Raw genomic sequence first — 15131 nt, 5'->3', positions numbered from 1 at the left:
TATATATATATATATATATATATGTATATAAATCATGGAAAGAGTACTTACTTTGAAAGAATCGAATTTTTTCGACGGAATAATAGTAGACTTGGTTTTGTTCGAGTTGTTTATTCGATTCCGTCGCTATTGATGGCGATATAATTGCGAAACGTAAACGGTAGTCGGATATGGGAGATGGCAACAGACGTGTTTCTTTGGAAGCATAAGAGAAAGAAAGATGCATAATAGAAAGTGGAAAAATAATGGAATTGAATTTATAGGTGATTTATAGGTTCGGTTAAGAGAGAAGATTTAACGTGTGAATTGAACGATCTCCTTGTTATCGAACGGATTATTCCGCAGTTAAAATATGGTAATTGTCGTTCCTCGATACACTATATATATATTAAGATAATAATTTATCGATAATAATTATTCCTTACACAAATTGGAATAGTTCATTAAATATTTATAAAGACCGTCTTATCAAACGATCGGTTATTACGTCCTCAATAATCATCGTTTGATTAACTACATTGTTTATTATCCGGAATTTTTTTGTAATCGTTTTCGTCCTATTTACAATCGTAAATAACAATTATTTTTCTTCCATATTTTCAACGTTTCTTTTAATCCGATCGATATTAAGAATCCGTCTCAAACAGAAGAAGCAGGGCATTAAATTGCAGAGATTTATAAATTTTCAAAGTTTTTAAAAATTAAAATTTTTTAGATTCAAGGTAAATAAATATTCAAAGTATTTAGACAGAATAAACAAGCGTGCACGAAGAACAAATTTATAGAAAATTAGACGTTAGAACGCGGTACTTTGTAAATATCAAACATCGTTCGTGTTGAATATACTATTAAATTCGCATCGAACAATCAAGCACTTACGAGCGAGACTTAACTGTATAACGATAGTAACGTTATACGAATACCACATTTATCTTGGAATGCAACATCGTACGTTATGAACTCCAAATGGTACAAGTAAAGAAGGATGCACTGCATTTAAAGTCTGATTATTCTTAACGATTAATTCCTCTTAACAGCTACCAAGTTAAATTATTTTCATTCGAATTATATAAATAAAGAACACTAAATAAAGATATCGAAGAAAGAAACTTAATGAGAGACTAATTTATCAAAAGTGAAATCAATGTTTTTTTCCCTCTTTTAATGGATAATTTAATTTATGAGCCATAATATCTCAACGATTGTACGAATTATTAAATCAAAACTGATCGAAAAATAGAAACGATTACTCGTTAAAAGAATTTCTACATAAAATTCAACGATGTTCTTTTTTAGAATCGTATTTTATTTTATAGCTTGTTCGAATGCGATCAATTCTTTAAAAATAATGATGATTCATCGCTCGAAACGTTTAAACGTTAAATGTTTTCTTTTTTTTTTTTTTTTCTTTTAATCCATTCCATTAACCTAAAAATTAAATCGCATTTCTTAATAATCGCTTCATTATATGTACATCTATGATGATAGATAGAGAAATATTTGCACGTAATAAAATTACAACGAACACGAATAATGAATAAAATTATGTTAGATCGAGCAGAACAGATGATCACGATTCTACGAGAAAAGAAACTTAATCTACTTTTCTATTTCCATTTCGTATTAGTTAATCATGCGATATTATAAAATATTCTTATATAAATGTTTCCTAAATAATATTGTATTGTAACTCGAAAAAATTACTTATGTCCGTGAGAGGAGAGGAAAGTCTTTTCTACTTTTTCACTTCATCCTATCCAGTCAACTGTCCCTAATGACTGTTAAATACGTCATAGCGTGTGATTAATATTCCAGACCGTCTCTCGATGTTCTTCTCGCGAAAGAAGAGAGGCGTGGAAAAAAAGAAACGGAGAAAGAAAAGTTCCTTTCGTTTTCTTCTTTTTCCCCCTTCTATTTTTTTTCTTCCTTTTTTTTTTTTTCACCTCTTTCTCATAAGAGATGAAAGACACACTTCGCGCAAAGTTAATAATCAAATAACTTTAACTTGTTGGTTAATCGGTCTTGACAATTAAAATCGTGTATTGTGCAAGCTAGCCAATCGTACTGGCGAAACAAGTTTATCTTCACACTCTGATTATGCCTCGATCGCGGACGTTGTATCTGGAGCTATTTTGAATAATAATTTCTGTTCCGATCTGGAGTGACAAGTATAAAACGACTGCGGTGAGGAAAAAATGGCCGCGAACATGCGTCATAAGTTGTTGGGAACGATAGCAATGACGTAGATGCGTTTAGTGACTAAGTTTCATACCCGATCGTGCATTTCGAAGGAGATTTTTTTTCGTAAGTCATAAAATAATAATAATAATAATAATTATATATCTGAGATCTGGATAAATCTTATCTGGATTTCAATGATCTTTGACAAATGACTAAGTGAATTTGACCTCGATAAAATATGTATAATACGTGGTATAATATAATTTTGATTTTTTGGGATATGGGATAATTTATAATCGTTATATTTGAACAAATTCATTGAGTTGAAGCTAGTAGAGGGTAAAAATAATACGTAGAAAAATTTCGGTAACAAACGTTCAAAAGTTTTTTAACTCGATATATTTCTGGAAGCATAAGGAATAAGGAGGATCGATAGATTTTTTTTTTTTTTGTTACCAATATGATATATTTCTCGTGAAACAATTAATCGAATCAACAAAGTAACGAGATATCTCGAACAACCCTTCATCTATCATCTATCATACATTGAATTCAAAAATTCTACGCTACGTTTAAACTATAATTAAAAACATCGAATAACATCTCCATTACGATTCCCGCACCTGTTTCTTGCATGCACAAACCGATAAAAATTTTTCTCTCTCTCTCTCTCTCTCTCTCTCAGTTTAATAAAAAAGGAAGATGATAATGGATTTTGAAAGAAATCTACGTCTACGTTTCCCGAAATTACATTGTTTATTACAATCATATCCATTTATACAAAGAGAATCGCAAAATCGTGAGCCCTACGATTATCGATTACACACCTACACACCTAAAAGCCGGAAAAACAAAGACGGATCTCGGGAAAATTGAAATCCCGCCTAACCTCTACGACCGATCGAAATTATTTACCCGCGATAAAAATCAATAAACACGGCGACAACCTGGCAACGCAGCGTCGATAAATGTCCGATAGGGGAATACCCGTCAACGTTTCAACCCTTAACACGGTCGTTAAATAACCAAGCTTATTACTCATACCGTTACCATTACCACACCGAGCTACCAAACATACGAAAGACTCAAGGATCGTGTGCATCGTGCGCACGTTTCTAGCTTTATCGTGTAAAAAGGAGGGGAAAGAAAAAAAAAAAAAAAAAAAGAAAAAAGGAACTGCACCGCATCAGAACGGCGAAAGGTGCTCGCGAATTCTACGTATCATTGCTCCTTTCACGCCTCTCCATATAATGGCTCGAATTAACGTTTGGATAAGAATAAGTATTGCTCCATATATATATATTTGTTTACAACAATATTGAGTTGAATCGATTATTTCTTTGATAACTACATCTAATATGTTAATATGTTTTTAATAATGTAATTTTTTGAATATTTTTTTTATGATATCATCTATCTTCGTTATTCAATTATTCTGCAAAAGTTGCATTAAACGTTTATTCCTACACGTTATAACGTTATATTGAATATCAACTCGATAACATTGTAATAAACGAATATATAGAGCAATAATCTCCGTCATATCTTGATCTCGAAACATTAATGCGAGCCACTGTGGTATATACTCTCGTCATATTCTCTCTTCTACACTCCCTATCACTTTTTCTCTTTCTTTTATACACATATACACACACGTGCACGCATTCTTTCTCATATGCTCGCTCCCATTCAGATATGTATATACGTTTAAGTTACCACCTTCTTCTTCTTCTTCTTCTTCTTCTTCTTCTTCTTCTTCTTCTTCTTTTTCCTCTTGTTATTCTTCTTCTTCTTTTTCTTTTTCTTAAGCAGTATCGTCGACGAGGTCGTGGTTAAGTCGATCTTTGTGGGTGGGCCCCGCAAATCGATCCGCGTTTCACACGTGGGACGCCGCGGATCGTCACTGTCTCGCGAGTCGTGACGAGGCGCGTCGTCCCCCCTTCCCGATTAATTACCTTAATTGCGACGAACGTTACGAATGTCTCAAAGAGGCAGCCGTCGAGGACGAGGGGGAGGTCGTACGGCTCCTACCCCCATGAAACGTTCGCAAGGCGTCGAGACGGTACTCGCGTCGCAGATCCGAGGATTCTCGATTGTTGATTTTTCTTATCGATGCAGAGGAAGTCTCTTTGACGATAGATAGTATCCAGTAGCTTAAAACACGGAGCGTTTTGAGATCGTTGTTCGACTCTCGTTGGAGGAAGAATCTTAATCGAGTGAATTCTTGAGAATGAAAGAAATTAAAAATTAATGATAAAATTTGGCTACAATCCTTCAAGAATATTTCGAATGTTTATTTGCGTTTCTACGATCTTGTTTCCAATTTTGAATCATAGAAGATTTTGTAACTCTTTTATAGTTTGATTATTCAGATATTAAAAATTTCTTTGAAACTGAAACAGATAGTGAGATAACTCCGTGTTTTAAGAATTAATATTAAGTCACAGTTAATATTTGTCATGCCCGCTATTAGCTAGATTGATTAAATTAAAATATTCGATCAACAATAATTAGCAAGTAATAACAAGATAAGACTCGATGAATTTTCAAGCAAATACTTAATCTGCCGATAATATTTCCTAAAAATACCTCTGTAAGCTGATAGTGAATATTTATCCAAGGTATCGCTACCATCCCACTTTTCGAAGTAAAACTATTTTGCCGTAGATCGTTCTAAATTATCACATTTGTTGTATCATTCTAAATTTTGATAGATCTTTGCTTAATTAATTTCTTTTATTCCACGGACTGTTTGTAATTTTTTTCATTTTCGCCACCTTTATCCCATCACTTCGGATACAATTCTAGTACCGTTTCTGACAAGCGATTGCAATTGTTGAGCAGCTCCCTGAAACATAAAAATACTGCGTTATTTGTAAGAAAAAAATTGAAATTTTTGAATTAAAAACTCAAGCTAGAATATAGTATTATTAATACATTTCTATCTGAATAAAAGTCACTATCTAATTTTGTCAAAAGTATCTCTATATCTAATTATAATTCTAATAATTTTTCTAACCAAAAAACCAATTCCTCTACACATGTAACAATGATCACTGCACGATTCAATTTTATACATCTCTTTCTCTATTATCCATCACCAGCAAACCAGTGAAAAACTCGAATGATCAAGATCATAATTGAATAACCACAATAGAAATACAACTTACGCTTATCGCGGCACCGAGAAATTGGCTGAACGCTCTGGTAGCACCGAATAACGCGCTATTTCCAGAATTATCGGTTGACTGTACCGGGGTACCGTAATTGGAGAAGGAGCTGAAGAGGGATGGTGGATACGTGGAGCTCGGCGACCAGGTTGTTGTGCGTATCCTTGGTGCCGAGGTTGGTCTCGGTGTCACCGTCTTTTTCGTGGTGTCGGTAGGTCGGGTTGCACCACTCGATGCCGGCCTTGTCGTAATTGTCGCCGACTTGGCCGCTGTGGACTCGGTCGGAGCAGAGGTGACACTCTGCCCAAGGCTCTGTTACAAGACGAGCAATTATTTTCTTTCATCGCTCTTTGTTGCCTCGCGCTTCGCCCTTGCGATTCGATTAAAGTATTCGCCTCGAGCCTCGAAATTCTCCAATTTGTTGGAGAATTATATTACATCGTTGAATTTATTTTTTCTTTTTTTTTTTTTTTGCGATTTTGACTGGGTCGAGTTAGTTGAACAATTTGATTTTATTCGATCAAACCTTTTTAGTTTCTAGTTTTAGCTGATTGGAAAATTTTATTTCGGAATTTCATATTTTAATTTGGAAAATCTTTTTTGAATCTTATTAAAACTTAAATAAGTAATTGATGATGATGTAAATTTAATATTGATCCATACAAAATTACGATATTCTGTTATGTTTAAAAATATAAGAAATATTTCATGGATGAAACTCACCATCAGCTGCAATTGTTCCCTGATATTAGTGGCCGGGGTCGATGGTTCTATTCCTTGGGCCTTTAACAAAGCCGCCAGCAAAGCAGCGTTACTGATTTCTGTCGTCGATGATGGCATTGTTGTTGTTAAACCTCGACCGGTCAAAATTGTTCTTAAGAAGGATTCATCGTCTTGAGTTAACCTCGTCTTCTTCGAGGAACCAGCCTTATTATCTGTAACAAAACAGTATAATAACAATGATCAATTGTTTCTAAATTTCTAAATTACAGCAATTACAGAATTTAAAAAATTTTTAAACAAGATATTCAATTAAAACTTAACTCACCTTGTTCAACGGCACGAAGAAGCTCAACCAAGAATTTTGCATCTTCTTCAGGAGAATAGGTTGACGTCATCACGTTAGGCAATCGAGGATTTGGATTATTGATCAATGGTTTCTTCGTTGTAGATATTGCAAACGACGAGGCCACCGACTTATCCTCTATCATCGAATTTGGACTGCTCACTTGAATTTTCGAAATGTCCACAGTTTTCAGAGTTGTAGTGGAAGGAGTAGTTGTCGTTTCTAATCTCTGCGTAGTTTGAATCTGCGGTTTTGGAGTGATATCAACAGATTTTTGCGCCGTCTTTGCTGGCTTAGCCTTCACAGGTTTAGGAGTCGTCGTTGTTGATCCAAATAAACCTCCACCGAAAAGAGTCTGCCATAGAAGACTACCGAAGCCTAATGGCGCTTGAGTCGTGGTGGTCCTAGGTCGAGGAGTGGTCACTGATTTAACCTTCATTGTTACAGGAGCTTTAGTGGTGCTTATCTGAGTAATTTTGGCTGTGCTCGATGCTGCAGAAACTGTATTTGTTTCGATATCTTTTTTCGTAGTCGTGGTTGTAACTGGTTTCCAAGTCAATTGTTCGGGTGTCGAACCACTTATTATCGATTTTTGATCGGTCGATTTCTGTGCAGTGGTTGTTGTCGATGATGGAGACAAATCGATCACTATTGGCCTCGAAGTAGATGCGGATTCGAAAATTGAATTTGGCGAAACATTTTCAATGCTTATAGCTTTTGGCGCTCGAGTTGATCCCTGTCCTGCCTGGTTCAATGCTAGAGACAAGATCTGGAAATGAATTGTAAAACAAAATAGAAATAAGACACTTCTCTTTAAAACACCTTGTGATATATGAAACATTCTAAAATTTTTTTTTTTGGATTCCCTTAATATATTATCTTTCTGTTCTATCCATTGATCAGTAATTTGAAACTGTCAATCTAAAGTGAATCCTACAAAAAATCTATTACGAACGACCAAGAAAAAGAAAATCGCATAACTTTCCATTTATTCGATCCACAAGAATTTAAAATCGTACCATTCATTACAATCAAATATTGAATTGCAAAATCGAAAAAAATAATCGCGAAAACAAAGAAACAAAATCTTAATCTTAATATCCAAGCAACAATTAATTCTGTTTTACACGTTTATTGCTAATAGGTTTATTTACGAACGATGATAAAACCTTTATACAAAAGTCTTTATTGCTGTTATATTAATGTCATCCATTTGCGGCGCGTTAAGCTCCGCATCGACGGTCAACGTTATCGAGAGATGACATATCGAACAACTGTTGCGCGGAATAGAGAAGGCCGTTGGCAAGGTTGTGCCAGTCCATTCACCGTTGCTGTTCGATCATATGTGATTGCGATCGGCGTAGATCCATCATTACGTCTTTCCAAGAAGGGCGTGACTAAAGATAATCTGCGAGATCTAACGAATTTTTATTCTCGCGTTCGATTTTCTCATAGTCGTTGCGATTTTATTTATTATAGGCGGCGAGAAGACGAGAAAGGGAGGAAAAAGAGGATCGGCGTAAGTCGGAGCACGAACGCGTTAGAGACAAAGTACAGTTCGTTGCACAGTTGTGCAAAGGAGTGAAAGGATAGCGTTTGCATAGCGACTCGTTCCTCGATTTTCTCGTCGTAGATCGAACGATAATTGCATATACTGTTCTGGCGAGGATCGCGTTATTGGTTCAATGATAATTCCGCTTCTTCAAATTCTGTATCATTATATTTTATGCGAAAGAAATGATTCAGACGAAGATTATACGTTTTTCTTGTGATTACTTTTTTCTTTATTATTAAGCCTGTTTATTAGATACGCGGGAAATGATGCGAAAAATGTAAAATGTTGAAGTAATAATACATTTGTTACTTACCTTATTTGCTAACAGCTGCTCGACTTGGGTGAGTGTCCTCTGTGTATTGCTTCGTGAATCATTTTGCAACTATACAAAAAAAAAATTGAACAATTTCATGAGATGAAGAATGATATATATATATATATATATATTATTATTAAATGTAATTAATCAAAAACTCACCAATGAATTCAAGAAAACTAAATCATCGATCGAGGTACCAAAAGCATTTTGCTGTGGCCGATTTAATAAATTCATCATTTGTACATTTGTTTGAGAAGTTTGTGTTGTTGTTGCAGGCTGTAAAGTAGATGCAACTGTTGTAGCTGTTGTAGTTGTAGTTGTAGTTGTGGGCGCCATTGTAGTTGTAGTTGTTGTAGTTGGTGCCATTGTAGTTGTAGTTGTTGTAGTTGGTGCCATTGTAGTTGTACTAGTGGTAGTTGTTGGTGCCATTGTGGTTGTGGTTGTTGTCATTGGTGCCAATGTAGTGGTGGTAGTACTGCTACTAGTAGTAGAAATAGGAGTTGTTGATGTAATAGATGTTGTTGCTGATGGTGGTGGAATAGTTCCTACGTTGCCTTTTGGAACACCAATCACGCTAGAAAATGGAGTGAAAACCTCGACGTATGGATTGATTGGACGTGGCAAGGCTGGATTATTCGATTCCATTGTATCGTCCTGAGAAAGAAGTAGAGAAAAGGAATTTATAGTATGAAAGTTTCATAAATTTTTAAGTTTATCTTCAACAAGATGAAATTTATTACAAACCAACGTATTTGATGCTACTGATGCGGTTATAACCGGCGAGGAGGTAGTAATACCAAAGATTTGATCCAAAGGATCTCTCCATGGAAATCCAGGGGGGGCTGTGACTTGATTTCCTGGCTGATTATTCAAAAGATTATCAAATGATGGAACCGAAGATGATGGACCCACATTTGCGGCAGTCTGAGTAACATAACAGACAAGAAATAAATAAATTTCAAATCATCTTAGAAACAACGAAAGAAAACAAAACTAATTATTGATATATCTATCTTTAAGATATTTTTTAACATATTTCGAAAAAATATCCCAAAAATTCCTTCTATAAATATATCCTCGATAAAACAAACAAGGAAAAGACTCGAAAGCCGTTTAATTCCTTCCGTTTGGTTTTAACTTACAGCTACCGAATTTATATTCACACTGAGAGCGCGTGGGTTAGTGGTGGAAGCCCCATCGGTCCAATAATTGACGAACTTGTCCTGAAACAGTCGACGTTGTTCTTTTTTTTTCCTTTTTCTTTTTCCCCTTTGCAGAGATATGTTGCAGCGCTGAAAGAATCAGCCGCGGCGTCGTTGTAAATCATGTTCTGTCTTTCTTCCTTTCTTACCTGTCCGATGTACACGGAGCTGCGTTGACCTCCGGCCTCTTTCGTCCTGGTGGCCTCGTCCCTCTCTCGATCTTGGACGATACGACCGCCCTGCAAAACGGTCGGCGGTCGACCGGTACTTACTATCGGCGTCACCGATGCTGTCCCCATTTGCGTATTCAGCAGGGCATTGCTCTAAACAATGCGAAATCGTAAACGTTATCTCTCAAACGTTTCTAAACTTATACAGTATCTCTGAAGATGATACGTGAGATCAATAGCGAAAGTTTGATCGACCGTTCTGAATTATTTTGAAAATTAAGGTATCGAATCGTTAAACTTTGTGGATAGATAGTTTCTTTCATTTATATGGAACACAATTGTTGTGAAGAATTTGATAAAAAAAAGTTATGGATTGTATTTTGTGACGGAGTGTAATTTAGCCATCACATTTTGTGTCAGAAAATAGAGAAAATCTGCAATAGTGGTATTTATATTTCTGAAAAATATTTATAATTGGATTTTATCGTTGAGTAAGATATATGAAAGTAAATGAACGATCGATCAATATTTCGCTAAGCTCGATCACGTGTAATTTAATCATTGGGGATGAATGACGAGTGAAAACGAAATACTTTCGCAATCCTAATCCTATAAGAGTTTATCGAATACCATTTGTAAAAGTGTTGAAATTTCATTTTCTTATTTTTTTCTTTTCCTTCTCTGCTATGGATACTTTCAATTTATTGTAATTTCGAATTGACGAAAAAAGATATAAAATATATAATATTTTTGATACTATCATAATATTAAGTGCGTTTCAACATTACGTGCGCGGTGCATGAAAAAGAAAAAACAAACATGCGATATATAATGTACAAATTATTTACAAATATACAACGAAGAAGAATTATGTAATAATGTTGTTTACTCTGAAAAATTAAAAGGTCCTATCGAAAATGGAAGAAAAAAAAGAAATTAAAAAGTCAAAAAACGAGGTACTTTAGAAAAGGCATTTGATAAATTCTTTTAACGATGAAACCGAATTATTTTAAAAGAAGACATTTATATAATATAATTAATAAACACGAAATTGGAAAATTAGTACACTACTACAAAAAAATCTACTTCAACAAAACCAAAGCGTTAAACAAGAAGCAAATGCACATGTGCCATTGTGAACATAAAAATTACATTAACATTGAGAGATTAAAAAAAAATACGTTCAAAAATGTAATAATAAATCTAGTGAAAAAGGATAAATATCAATTAAAAAGTAAAATAATCTCAAATTTTTACCACAAGTTCTAATATTCTAAGAAAGCTTAAAAAATTGTTCAAAAACTTTGTCAGCGAACATTCATAGAATAAATTCATATTTATAAAAATATTATTACTAAATTTTACAACAATCTTATAAATCCTCTAAATTCGAAATATCTAAAACGATTATTTCCATGCAACAACCACTATACGTATATTCTCCAAAAATTCTCCAATTTTATGCAACAATGACACATTTATTCCATGTTTGATCGAAAAGAGGCAAAAGTGAGACGCGATTCGAACGACTCGTATCGACAGAACCGACAAAACGATGGCATAACGATCGATGATGATGAACAGGCGGAATAAGAGATACCATTTCGTTGGTGCTAGCAGGGGTACCAAGTGGCCCCGTATTATCGGGTCCACCTCCATTAGGGCCGACGATCGCGTTACCAGTAAGGCCAAGATCAACGGTGCCGGGACTTTGGACGTTTCTCATCGGTTCAGCGACAGGTATACCGTTATTATAGTACACAGGGCCTCGATACTGATTGTAAGTGCCTTGGTTAGCCTGGTTATAATACGGTCTGGGTGGTGGCCTGTTAGTGGTAGTTGTAGTGCTAAGTGAGAACACAACCTCGACCGGGCTCCTAGGTGGATCCGGTATTATCGTTCCATTCGGGAATTTCCGGACCAGCCTTCCGTCCGGGAAGATACCGAATATCACGTACGGGCTGTCCACGTTCCTCGCGTCGATCAGGTTGTCCTCCGGCCGTTTCCTCACGATCGTTTTATTCGGATAAATCCCGTACACCAGGTAATCTCGAAGAGGAGTTTTGGTGGTCGAGCTCAGGCTGAAGAGTGGCGCGGGTGTCAATCTGCTGGCACCGAATCGACCCAAGTACTGCGTCGTGGCGGTCTGAGAGGGCGGAGTAGTCGAAGGACTCGACGATGCGATCGTTGCAGCGCTAGTTTGCGTCGTTTCAGAAGTGGTGGTACTTTCAGGAGTGATACTCGTGGTGTCGTTCGTACCACCTTGGCCACCGTTGGTCACCGACGACACGGTGGTCGTGGTTTCCGTCGTCGAAGTAGATCCAGTTTCGGTGGAGATCAGATTCTCCTCTATATCGAGAGTGGTGCTCGGAACCGTGGTAGTAGTCTCCGTCACCGGAGTGACGGTGAAGACGTCCATTCTCGTTGTTTGAGGCGTGGATGTTCCACCGTCAGGAACGCGTTCTGTCATCTCGGTCATCGTCGTCGTGGTCATGGTCGTCGTCGTGGTCGTTGTCGTCGTCTCGACCGAAGACGAGGTGGTCGAGTCGGAGGGAAGCGACGAGGAACTTAAGGATTCGAAAGTGGATGATGGGACGGTGGAGGAATCTTGGATCGTGGGAGTGGTGATCTCGGTCGTTTGGCCGACTCCTGAACCTGCCGTCCCTTGGGCGGTTGTTGATGTGGTATCCTGGAAACGGGCAAGAATAATTGGAGTTTCGTTCTCGAGGTTTGGGGTTGTTTGGGGGACGCTTGTCGCTTCGCTAGCATTAATTTCCGTGGCGGGCATTGGACTCGATATTAGCGGAGGGGACTGGTTAGTAGTTACTCCCGTGTCATCCGTGGAATTAACATCCTGGGGCGCAGTGGTTGTAATCGGTGGCGTGGTGGCTTCGAGGGTTTCGTTATCAGCGCTCGTCACAGGTGCCAACTGCGTTGTCGTGGACATTGTTTGGTTAGTTTCCACATTTTCTACGCCGTTTACGATCGACTCTACGCCAGGTGCCGTTGTAGTTTGCTCTGTGTTCGTATCGAGGGATGTCGATGGTGTGGTGGTGATCGTATTTACAGAGGGAAGTGTGGTTTCAGGAGCTACGGTAGTTACGTCGGATTGATTAGTGCTTGTCTCTGTCACAAGCTGCGATACAGTTGTGAAACTGGTTAATGACACAGTGGTTTCTACGGGTGGTTCGGTGGTACTCTCGGTGGTTGTTCGAAGGCCAGTCGTCGTGATTAAGTCGAACGTGTTAGTGGTTAGTTGAAAATTCGTGGTAGATATCGTTTCTGAATTTTGTGTGCTGGTGGTTGTCTGTGTCGTGGTAGTTTCAACACCATTTTCGAACGATTCTGTATTTGGCTGAGTGATTCGTGGTCCGATCTCGGTCGTAAATGAGGGAGTCGTTGACTCTACAATTTGAGCAAAAGATTCTAATGCGGTTCCGTTCGTTTGTACACTTTCTACCTCGTTATCGACGCTAAACACGTTTCGAGGGGTGGTTATAGACGTGTCTGACGAATTTTCAGAAGATACCGTTGTGACAGAATTTGCAAAGTCCACTTCGTTCTGAGAAGGGTCAGCGGAGGATGCGGTAGATGTTGACTCTATGCTTTCTGTCGTCACGTCTGGGGAAACGGACGTCGATTCTGCAGCTTGGGTTGTACTGAGTTGCGCAACATTCGACAAATTCGGACTGTCTACCTCGTTTTCCAAACTAAACGTGTCGTTTAAATTTTGCCCTGCTGTCATTTGTTGTTCGTTCATCTCTTCCGAAAAGAGTGTCTTGGCAATGGACATTAACTCTGTTAGTAAAGTATCATTGGTGGAAGTGATCGTCGATGAAGTGGTTATTTCACCGTCTAATTGGGAAGTCGTTGAACTGTTTGAATCACCTACGGTTGTGGAATCTGTGTTCGAAATTGTTTGAGAGTCTTGTGCGACTATTGTTGTTGTTCTTGGTGTTGTGGTTGTGACTACATTCATATCGTCCCGCGTGTTGGCCTCTTGAGTGGGTGACAAAGTAGTAATTGAACCTACTGCGCTCTGAGTGGTCATTTCTTCGCTTCTTAAACTCGATTGATCCATCGTGACAGACGACAAAGTAGTCGTTCCTTCCTTCATCTGCGACAAAGATTCCAAGCTACGATTGTTACTTGATTGATTCGATGTCTCAATCAACCGAGGGGACAACGTGGTCGAATCCACACTTGGCACCGTGGTAGACAGGCTAGCTTGCAAACGAGACAGAATATCTTGTGCAAAATCTATCAACCTGTTTCGAGTCGTGGACACAGGTATCGCCGTAGTCGTCTCTACGTCGATCATATTACTCGAATCTGCTTCCGTCGAGCCGGGAGGATCGGTCGAACCGCTAGCGTCGGTTGTCTGACTGGCAATCGTATCAGAGAAAGGTATGGTGTTAGTCTCGGGATTTTTGAACGTGCTACTCGGCGTGCTGGCGACAGTGCTCGTCTCCATTGTATCCTGCGAAACAACTCCTATCGTCGTCGATGAAACATCACCGATGGTTGATGTTAACTGTTCCGTACTTTGTACATCGTTGCTACCAGCAGTGGAACCGGTACTCTCCGCGAGTCGAGTAGCAGCTTCGGGCGCAGAACTCGTAATCATAGGAGTCGTGGACACAGGATTCATAGTAGTCATGGCGGACGTAGTCACAGAAATATCCGTGGATGAACTTACGAGTTCCTGAGTGCTCGAACTGCCATTATCTACCATTGCAGGGGTCTGAGTGTCTTCCGCGCCTCCCACGCTCATCGTCGTTGCATCTGTAACCCGTGAGACCGTCTCTGTAGTGGTCTGCTCGGTCACGGACGTCGAATCGCCGCTCGTGGAAATCTGTTCCCCGGTGGAGGACGAATCTGTACTCGTGGAAACTTGCACGGTACTGGAGGACGATTCTGTGCTGGTGGAGGTCGGTTGTTCGGTACTAGAGGACGGTTCTGTGCTCGTGAAAACCGGTTCGGTCGTCGAAGGGGTTTCAGGGGCTCCTGTGGTTACCGCGGGGGTGGAGTTCTCCGTGTCCTCGGGTAATCTCGGGGTCTGTGTGCTGTCCTGAATAGTGTTCAAGGTGGTGTCTGGGGTCTGTGGGCCGGTTGTCGCTACGGTGGGGCTTGTCGCGTCATTGTTAGCATTATCGCCGGTGACGTTAGCGGCAGTGGCGTTAGAGTCTACCTGGGGAACCATGCCAACTAGTCGTCCCTCTTGCTGTTGCGCGCTCATGTTTCTCAGTAACTGTTCGTTCCTGATGCTGGCCGACTCCAACGCCTGATAAAGGGTCAAGAATTTCGACTGGCCAGGATTCGAGACATCGATGGGTGGTGCCGAACCAGTGTTCTAGAAACAAAAATTTTGTGCGTGCAGGGTGCTGTACAATTCAATTATATACCGTTATAAAACCGGTATACGTGCTCTTCTAGTGGTTCTTTGGTTTATTCTGTGGTTTCTACGT

The 15131-nt window shown here is 38.8% G+C and overlaps 1 protein-coding gene across 3 annotated transcripts in view; it reads right to left on the bottom strand.

The window, feature by feature from the left end:
* Positions 1 to 2918: 2918 nt before the first annotated feature.
* LOC100866331 (uncharacterized) overlaps positions 2919 to 15131 on the bottom strand; it is a 61699-nt gene continuing 49486 nt past the window's right edge. For 2 of the 3 annotated variants that reach the window (XM_086915281.1, XM_012495698.3), the window contains exons 9-18: positions 11264 to 15016; positions 9643 to 9816; positions 9434 to 9514; positions 9036 to 9215; positions 8451 to 8945; positions 8286 to 8354; positions 6400 to 7186; positions 6075 to 6286; positions 5352 to 5663; positions 2919 to 5029 (exon numbers count right to left, since the gene is read on the bottom strand). In XM_086915281.1, coding sequence (XP_086771407.1) covers positions 4961 to 5029; positions 5352 to 5663; positions 6075 to 6286; positions 6400 to 7186; positions 8286 to 8354; positions 8451 to 8945; positions 9036 to 9215; positions 9434 to 9514; positions 9643 to 9816; positions 11264 to 15016 — 6132 coding nt within the window. In that variant the 3' untranslated portion in view covers positions 2919 to 4960. The remainder of the gene's footprint in view (positions 5030 to 5351; positions 5664 to 6074; positions 6287 to 6399; positions 7187 to 8285; positions 8355 to 8450; positions 8946 to 9035; positions 9216 to 9433; positions 9515 to 9642; positions 9817 to 11263; positions 15017 to 15131) is intronic. The other variant, XM_086915282.1, reaches the window with a different exon arrangement.

The sequence above is a fragment of the Apis florea genome, unplaced genomic scaffold, assembly GCF_048593485.1.
Source record: "Apis florea isolate Af1SG1 unplaced genomic scaffold, ASM4859348v1 contig_3772_pilon, whole genome shotgun sequence".
NCBI classification, from domain to species: Eukaryota; Metazoa; Arthropoda; class Insecta; order Hymenoptera; family Apidae; genus Apis; species Apis florea.
Note: the sequence above shows the minus strand (reverse complement) of the source record. Positions and strands in the feature narration are given on the sequence as shown.